The sequence below is a fragment of the Pteronotus mesoamericanus genome, unplaced genomic scaffold (genome assembly GCF_021234165.1).
Source record: "Pteronotus mesoamericanus isolate MK-2021 breed Mesoamerican mustached bat unplaced genomic scaffold, CSHL_Meso_final scaffold_137, whole genome shotgun sequence".
NCBI lineage: Eukaryota > Metazoa > Chordata > Mammalia > Chiroptera > Mormoopidae > Pteronotus > Pteronotus mesoamericanus.
Window position 1 is genome coordinate 4,179,653 of NW_026555306.1, and position 9,395 is coordinate 4,189,047.

Below are 9,395 nucleotides of genomic sequence, written 5' to 3' on the forward strand. Positions count from 1 at the left end.
AACGTAGAAATTGCTGACTGAAAACAAGCCACAGTGGGAGTCCCATCTGGGGCCGGTAGATTCCTTGACACAAGTCAGTCTTTCCCTTAAGGGAGGCTGTCTGTTGGCTTTTTGCATATGAGATAACATACCTTTGCATCAGAGTGACCTTCTCCAGTCCCCTTGGGGGACAGCCACTCACCACAGCAGAGACCACAGAGCCTTCATGGTACCACGTTCCCCAAATACCATCTCTATGTGCTGCACAGGTTACTGATTACTATTAAGTACCCACCTATGGAGAGAAGTATGCGTCTCTCCAACCTACTTTTAATTTTAATCCCCACTCAAGAATATGTTTATTGGTTTTAAAGAGACAAGGGGGACTGAGAGAGAGAGAGTAACGTTGATGTGAGAGAGAAACACCCATCGGATGCCTTCCGTACCCGCCCCCGCCGGGGGTAGAACCTGAAACCCAGGTACATGCACTGATCCGGGGATCCAACCCGCAACCTTTTGGTGTATGGGATGATGCTGCAAACAGCTGAGCCATCCAGCCGGGGCAACACCTTCCCATTTTAAAGTTGGAAGACTGAGGCCCACAGAGGAGACAGGGCTTGTGTTCTGTGTGGCTCTGAGACCCCAGGCTCTGCTGTCAGCAGCCTTGGTTTTTTTGCAGAGGACGTTGTTACCAGGGAGACCCGCGTTAGGGGGCTCCCCCTCCTTGGTTCTTGCCCTGCTTGCAAGAGAAAAATTCAAGTAAGAGATAACACGTATAGTGGAAATGAAATAGCAAGTTTATTTATGAAAGACACTGGAGCTCGAAGCTACAAGGAGGCACCTGGCCAGCCTGAGCGTCCCATTATCGGGGTTCTGGGGATCTCATGCTTACAGTCAGCTTCTAGGTTTCCCCCTCCTGTCCCCTCCCTGGACTTTGGGACGAAGGCAGAGTGTCAAAGGCTTCTTTCCCAGCCAGCGGTAACGGTAACGGCACACGCAGCATTTCAAGTCCTCCACCCGCCCTGTTGTGGTGTTTCCCGCGACGTCGGACACCTGGCAATCTCATCGGACCAGGCTCAGGGCAGCTGAGTCAGTGGGCGGGACTCGTCCTCCACGCCTGCCCTGCCTTGGCTTCCTGTCCATCCTGCCTAACAGACATGACCGTGAGCTATCTCCCTCAGAACAGGAGAGGAAGGGCAAATATTTATGTGTCCCCGGGGCTCTGTGGAGGGCAGGCGGGAGGGGCTGGGCATCAGGTCAGGGGCTGGGAGCGGGGTGGCAGGCAGTGGGTGGATGGTGAGGAGGGCCTCCGAGGGCCCTGTGGCGACAGCCACAACCTGCCCGCCTCAGAGGTGCAGGTCTGGCTTCTGGGAAGCTGGTGGCACTGAGACTGGGGTGGGGGGCACCGTCCATTCTCCACCCACGCAGCCCTCTCTGACCTCATCTGCTGCCCGGTAATTTTGGGATGTGTGAGTCACGTGGGACGAACACACCATGGGAATGGGAAAAGGACACTCCTATTTTTCCCGGTTATGAAGATTTGCTGTGTCTTATAGGAGCCCAGGGAAACGGGACACACTCCAGGAAGCCGCCAGGTGCCAGACACACCAGCGAGGCCCCAGACCTCCAGGGCCCTGGCTGTGGATCCAGATCCTGCTTCCAAGTGATACTTGGGCCAAATTGGGGACTTTCTTGCAAGAGACGGTAAGGATGGAGGAAGGGGAAAAGGAGGAAGGAGAGAAGGAGGAAGGTGGGGGGTGGATTTCACAGTCTCAGCCTAGGAGGCTGATTCTTTCCAGAATCTGGGCATCGGGGCTTGAACGTGAGGAATGGAATCTTAATCAGGCTCACAGTGGAATGCATGTCGGAAGCCCAGTCTCTTGGGTGCACTTGGGCAGCCCGACAGGAAAGTGTTGCAAAGGATCCCAGCCAAGCGGCACACTCAGGGGCCCAGGAGACGGCCATTCTCAAACCTGCGCCGGCTGGCAAAGCCCCCGAAGGGTTCCTGTGTCCCGTGAACTGGCCCTTCGGCTCAGCCGTTCCACTTAAGAAAGGTCATTTATCTTGCTTTTCCTGTCTCACATAGACACAGAAAGGCACGCACGCTGGGACCAGGCAGCTCTGTGCATCTCCAGGAGCTGAACACCCAGGTAACTGGCACCCGGGGTCAAGAGTCCCTTCAGTCCCCACCCCTTGTCACTATCCACCGCCCCTAGAATTCTCTTGCTCATTAAAAAAAAGAATTTTTTTTCTTTATTTTTAGAGAGAAGGGAAGGAAGGGAGAAAGAGGGAGAGAAACATCAATGTGCAAGAGAAACATCGGTTGGTTGCCTTGTACACACCCCAATCCAGGACCAAACCCGTAACCCTGGCATGTGCCCTGATAGGGAATCAAGCCTGCAACCTTTCACTTTGTGGGATGATGCCCAGCCCACTGACCACACCAGTCAGGGCTCTCTTATCTTTTTTTGAACTGCATGTGAATGGGATCATCCAGTAAATTCTCCTGTGTGCCGGGCTTTCCCCCCTCCACAGGACACGCTTCTGCGTTTGTTCTCATGATCCACTGCGTGCACACACCGTGGTGTGTTTATTCATGCTCCTGGGGGTGAATATTGGGATGCTTTTCCATCTCGGGCTGCTGTGGACATCCCAGTGCGTGTGTTTGGGTCTCTCTTGTATGTTCAGCTTCGGTGGCTTCTGCCCCGTGGCTTCCCAGAGCAGCAGTTCCTGCCAGACTGGCTGAGGGACAAACGCGCGCGTATTTCCATCGGCGAGGAACGATCAGAAACCTAAGTGACCCTTAGCTTCTCTGTGTCCCCATTTCCCTCCTCATTCTTTTGCTGGCCAAATATCAGCTAAGCACCTACTATGTGCCAGATGCCCGACACAGCAGCGGAGAGCTGACACTCTGGGAAATGGGGATAACAGTGAAAACTTACCTCATAGGATTGTTACAAGGGTTACACCTGGTGCGTAATACGTGGTCAATAAATGTTACCTATTATTTGAATTATTACAAAGTAATAATCATGACAGTTATGTTTGATATGTTTTACAAATAGAATTTATTGTCTAAAATAATAATGCTACTCATTGATTATCATTAAATGGCACTTGTCTGAGGCTGGTTAATAAGCATGATGCGCCCAGAGAGAGTGGCCTGATTTTGAGGCCATTGTGAACGATGCGTGTGCAGATGGGGACATAGAGCGAAGACACATTAAGGGGACAAGATGGAGGGATGACAGAGTGGGCATTGAATGTTCCCATTTCTGTTTGATACATTAAAAGGGAAATAACATACATAGGCTGCCTGAATTGCTTACATGCAGGGAATTTCCCGGATTTTAATCACTAAGATCTGGGGAAAGTGGAGGGAGAAGCGTAGGGTGGGGAGAGAGGATGCGCCCCAGCAGCAGATGGCAGTGACAGCCTGACCTGTGTCTAATGCTCCCCGTGAGGGAGAGAAATGTCGACGAAACATCAGATCAATAGGTTGCCTCTCGCACGCCCCCGTCTGGGGGTCTGGCCCACAACCCAGGCATGTGCCCTGATTGGGAATCAAACCGGCGACCTTTCAGTTCAAAGGCCAGCACTCCGTCCACTGAGCCACACCAGCCACAGGGCAGAGTTTGAGTTTTTAAAGCCCACACCCATTTTCTCTCTAGTGATGAAAATAATATGCAAACGGCCTTGGCTGGGTATTCGGTTAGAGCATCATCTCAACACACCAAGGTTGCCGGTCCGATCCCCAGTCAGGGCACACACAGGAAGCACCAATGAATGCATAAATGGAGCATCAAATTGATGCTTCTCTCTCTCTCTCTCTCTCTCTCAAATCAATACATTAAAAAAATAAATAAAATAATATGAAAACAGAGTGCCACACTTCAAACAGACACACAAAGTGGCTTAGCGTCTCAGGAACGACTTAAGAACTCTGGGACCTACCTGAGGCAGGGTACAGGGGGTGGTGCCCCAACTTCCTCTCTGCCTTTCCGGTTGTGTTAGCCCAGCACCGGAGTCAGCAGGGAGCTTCGGGCTCTGACACACCCACCATCTCCCTTAGCCCTTGCTCTGTGCCAAGTGCTCTATTAACACCTCAAGGCCTCCCAAAACCAGTGAAGCAGGTTCGCCTGGGTGACTCAGTTCTCAGACACGGAAACCAAGAGAAAGACAAGCTAAACTGAAATGGAGTCACAGAGCCGGGGTCTGCTCAGTGCCGCTGGCTTTCCTGTCTCCTCTCCCTCCCGGATCTAAGATTTTTGGAAGATAGTATTCTCGGGCCTGGAGTTCTAGAGTAGGGCTAACACAGTTCGAAACTCAGCTCTGTTACTTGCTTAGCTGAGCGATCTTAGGTAAGTTACTTCTCTGTGCCTCAGTTTCCTCATCTGCAGAATGGGTATAACAATGGCATTAAAATCGGAGGGTTGTTGTACGGATTAAACAATATGATATATAAGGGTGTTTGGAGCAATGCCCAGCATATAACATGAAGTGCTCCATAAATGATGGCTTCTAATAATAATGTTAATAATCAGCCCCAGCTGATGTGGCTTGGTTGGTTGGAGCCTTGTCCCATAGACCAAAGGTCTAAGGTTCAGTTTCCGGTCACGGTACATACTCAAGTTGTGGGTTCGATTCCCAAGGTGGGGTGCGTACAAGAAGGCAGCTACTTGATGTCTCTCTCACATCGATGTCTTTCTCTCTCTCTCTCTCTCTGTCCCCCCTCTTCCCCTCTCTCTGAAAGCAATGAAAAAGAGGAGGTCCTTGGGTGAGAATAAAAAAGTGTCAATAATCATACCAACAATAGTTATTATTATTATTGCTATGATAGATCATGTTGCTTCTCTGCTCTGTACTCTCCCATACTTTCCATCTCACATGGAATAAAAGATAAAGTCCTAAATGTCCCATACAGCCCTTCATATTTTTCTGTCCTTACCGCCCGCAACCCCCTCGTCTATTTCACTCTGGCCACACTGCCCTTGTTGATGTTCCTTGAACACGGCCATCACATTTCTACCTCAGGGTCTTTGCACTGGCTGTCCCCTCTATCCCCACACAGCTCCCTCTCTGATCTCCTTTATGGCTTTGCTCAAATGTCTCCTTCTCAGAGAAGCGACCCCTGACCACTCATTCACAAGTCCAACATAGCAAATTAAAAATGCCCTGTTGGATTCCCCGCCTCTTTGCCACAGCTGTGTCACCTTCGGAAATACTGGGTGTTTTGCTTATTCATTCTTTTACCGTCTGACTCCTCCCCCTGAAGTGGCAGCTCCAAGGGAGAGGGGGGTTTTGACCTAACTTGACCCCTGCCGTGTGTCCATTGACCGCACAGGAGTAGGCGAGGAGCTGTGTTCAGTGAAGGAGCAAACTGTAGAGAATCCGACATTGTATTTTTCCTCTTTACCTAACACTATAATTACTTTTAAAAGTTGCTCCAGGAGGATTCTAGTTCCGTTTCTTGACCTGGTTGCCAGGGGCCTGGGTATGCTCAAGTTGGGAAACGCAGCGAGTGTACCTGTGTGAGGTGTGTGCTTTGCTGCCTGCATGTTTTACTAGTTTTGCCGCATGTATGTTTTAAAAAAGATGAGAAAATTGCTCCACAGTTATGTTTCCATTGCACCAAGATTCAGAAGAACCAAGTCAGCCCTGGCTGGTGTGGCTCAGTGGACTGAGCGCTGGCCTGCAAACCTAAGGGTCGCCAGTTTGGTTCCTGGTCAGGGCACATGACTAGGTTGCTGGCCGGGTCCCCAGCTGGGGGCTTGGGAAACGCAACCGATCAATGTTTGTCCACCTCTCTCTCCCCCTCCCTTCCCCCCTCTAAAAATAAATAAATAAATAAAATTTAAAAAAGAAGAACCACGTCAAATACTTTTGCTTGGTGACTACATATTAAACTTTCCCTCTTTTGATGGATATTAAGATTCTTAGAGAGGAAGAGAGAGAAACATCGATTTGTTGTTCCTCTTATTTATGCACTCATTGGTTCATTCTTGTATATACCCTGACGGGGGTTGAACCCGCAACCTTGGCACATTGTGATGACGCTCTAACCAGCTGAGCTACCAGGCCAGGGATTATAGCATTTTAAATTCCACAATTCCATGTTGCTAACAGGTGAGTGTTCTAACACGTCAGTGCTCTAGAACTTCATTGTCCAGTAAGGTAGCCACTAGCCACGTGTAGCTATTTAACTTAATGAAAACTAATGAAAAATGGAAAGTTTAGTCTCTCGGTGGCCCAGGCCCTATTTTGGGTGCTCAGCTTCCCCCGTGGCGGGCCGCTCCCACGGTGCCCGGCACAGACACAGAACATTTCCATCAACGTGGGCAGTTCCACAGGGCGGGGCTGCTCTGGAATGCAGGTAACCATTGGCTAAGGCTCTACTGGCATCATATGTTGGAATTCCAAGATCTCTAATCACAATCGTGTTCTAACATTGTAATGTTCCAGAATTCCAAGATGCGCCTAAGCCGAGGTCCTAATATTGTCATGTGTGTTTGAATTCCAGAATGATCCCCAGCCGGTGTTCTGACCCTCGCATTCTAGAATTCTAATATTCTAACTGGGGTTCTAGGATGGAATATTCTAGAATTCCAAGATATCAACGAGCTAGGTATTTCTAGAATTCCAATATTCAAACATGCCGAGGTTCTAACATTGTCATATCCTAGTTTATTTTTTTTAATGTTTATTTATTTTCAGAGAGAGGGAAAGAGGGAGAGAAACATTGATTGGTTGCCTTTCACATGCCCCCAACTGGAGACCTGGCCCAGAACCCAGGCATGTGCCCTGACTGGGAATCAAATCAGCGACCTTTCGGTTCCCAGACCGGTGCTCAATCCACTGAGCTATACCAGCCATGGCCCCAGCTTCTAAAATACTGACGGGCTGGGGCTCCTACCCTGAGGAACCCCATCGCTGGGTTTCATCGCTGAGGTTTCCTGGCTTTTGTCTCCGGTCCAGGCGTCCGGGGCGAGCCAGGATGGAGAACACTTCTCTCATCGACGAGTACGAGCACTATGGCGACGAGTCCGAGATTTTGGGTTTCCCCGTGGACTGCGTTGATGGCAGCTGTGTCTCCAGCAAGCCCCTCCGCGTGGTCTCCCTCTTGCTGTACGTTGTGGTCTTCCTGGTTGGGGTGCCGGGCAATGCCATGGTGGCTTGGGTGACTTGGAAGGAGGCCCGCCAGAGGGTCGGTGCCACCTGGTTACTCCACTTGGCCGTGGCGGATCTGCTCTGCTGTTTGTCCCTCCCGGTCCTGTCGGTGCCGCTGGCCCACGGAGGCCAATGGCCTTATGGGGCTGTGGGCTGCCGGGCCCTGCCCTCGGTCACCCTGCTGTCCATGTACGCCAGCGTCTTGCTGCTGGCTGCTCTCAGCGCGGACCTCTGCCTATTGGCCCGCAGGCCCAGCTGCTGGGCTGTGGCCCAGAGAGCCTGCAGGGTGCAGGTAGCCTGTGGGGTGACCTGGACCTTGGCCTTGCTGTTGACCGTGCCCTCGGCCATCTACCGCCGCCTGCAGCAGGAGCACTTCCCAGCCCAGCTGGAGTGTGTGGTGGACTATGGCGGTTCGGTCGTGGCCGAGATCAGCGTGACCGCCATCCGGTTTATTTTTGGCTTCCTGGGGCCACTGGTGGTCGTGATCAGCTGCCACAGTGTCCTCCTGTACCATGCGGCCCCACGCCGCTGGCCATTGGGCACGGCCATTGTGGTGGGCTTTTTTGTCTGCTGGGCCCCCTACCACCTCCTGGGGCTGGTACTCACCGCAGCTGCCCCGCGCTCCACGCTCCTGGCTCAGGCCCTGCTGGCCGAGCCCCTGGTCGTGGGCCTTGCCCTTGCTCACAGCTGCCTCAATCCTGTGCTCTTCCTGTATTTCGGGCGGGCGCAACTTTCCCGGTCACTGCCAGCCACGTGTTTCTGGGCCCTGAGGGAGTCATGGAGCAAAGATGAAAGCAAGGTCAGCAAGAAATCCACCAGCCATGACCTTGTCTCAGAGATGGAGGTGTAGGCCGGAGGGAAACTGGTTTATACCCTACCATCCCGTGTCACAAAACTGGCTTCAAGCATAGGGAGATCCAGGGGTCAATGAGAGCATCATTTATTCTGCTATTCACTGAGCAAACATTTATTGTGCACCTGCTATATGCAAAGCCCTATTATAGACACTGCGGTAGCAGTGACCAAAACGGCCACAAATCCCTGTCCTCAGGGAGCTGGCATTCTCAAGACAGACTATGACCAAAGAAAAAAAGAATATCCCCCTTGGGTAAGGTGATATTTGAGCCAAGATCTGAAGAAGGGAGGAAGGACGCATGTTTAAATCTGAGGAAAAGCATTTCAAGCAAAGGGAACAGCAATTGCGAAGGCTCTGAGGCAGAATGTGCTTGGCATACTCCAAAGGACAGTGAAAACGCCAGTGTGGATGGAGCAGAGAGAGCAAGAGGGAGAGGGGTGTGAGATGAAGGGAGAGGGGTGCAGGGTGGGGGTGGGGGACAAACTTAGAAAGCCTTCTAGACCTTAGGAAGGCATCCGGGGACCCGTGGAAATGTCCTGAGCTACTGTTACCAGATAAAATACAAAACACCCAATTAAGTTTGAACTTCAGATACACCACCCCCACAACAAAGAATTTTCTAGCATGAGTATAGCGCATGCACTATTTGACACATCCTTATACTAAAAAGTTATATGTTGTGCATCTGAAGTTCAAATTTCACTGAGCAGTCTGTAATGTTTTTGTTTTCTAAATCAGGCAACCCCATTCTGAGCAGAGAGGTGTCCTGATTTGACCTAGATTTTAACAGGATCCCTCTGGGCGCTGGTGCAGACTGACTACGGTGGAGGGCAGTGGGAGGGGAGGTGCAAGAGGTGATGGTGACTTGAATCAGGGTAACGGCAGGACAGCTGGTGAGAAGGTGACAGGTTACGGATTCTATTTTGAAGGGAAGGCCTCATCCAAGCTCCAGAGCTTGATATTTGAGACCTCCCTCCATCACGGGACACGCTTATATTCTAGGTGTCCCCTGCAGCAGCCAGAATAATGGCCTCCAAAGAATGTCTGCATCCTAATCCCTCAAACTTGTGAATATGTGGCCTCACACGACAAAAGGGACTTTGCGGACTTGGTTTTGTTCAGGATCTTGAGATGTGAAGATAATCCTGGAGTGTCTGGGTGGGCCCAATGTCATCACAAGGCTCCTCATAAGAGGGAGGCGGGAGGGTCAGAGTCGAGAAGAGCAGAAGACATGACCATGGAAGTAGACGACAGAGGGACACGGGGAGGAGCCAGGAGCCAAGGAATGCAGGCAGCCTCCGGAAACTGAAAAAGTCAGGGAAATGGATTGTCTCCTCCCACGGGAATGCTAACTTGCCAATGCCTTGATTTCAGATTTCGGACCTCCACGATT

General features: G+C 51.1%; 1 protein-coding gene across 4 annotated transcripts; it reads left to right on the forward strand.

The window, feature by feature from the left end:
* Positions 1–1,108: 1,108 nt before the first annotated feature.
* On the forward strand, positions 1,109–8,502 carry C5AR2 (complement C5a receptor 2). 4 transcript variants are annotated; one of them, XM_054588501.1, is made up of 4 exons: positions 1,109–1,142; positions 1,536–1,683; positions 2,066–2,129; positions 6,955–8,502. In XM_054588501.1, the coding sequence occupies exon 4, from the start codon at positions 6,974–6,976 to the stop codon at positions 7,994–7,996; it is 1,023 nt and encodes a 340-aa protein (XP_054444476.1). In that variant the 5' UTR covers positions 1,109–1,142; positions 1,536–1,683; positions 2,066–2,129; positions 6,955–6,973; the 3' UTR covers positions 7,997–8,502. The 4 variants fall into 4 exon arrangements, with proteins under 4 accessions (XP_054444476.1, XP_054444478.1, XP_054444475.1 ...); XM_054588500.1 differs by lacking the exon at positions 1,109–1,142 and adding an exon at positions 1,407–1,433; XM_054588503.1 differs by lacking the exon at positions 2,066–2,129 and having other exon boundaries at positions 1,115–1,142.
* Positions 8,503–9,395: the final 893 nt, after the last annotated feature.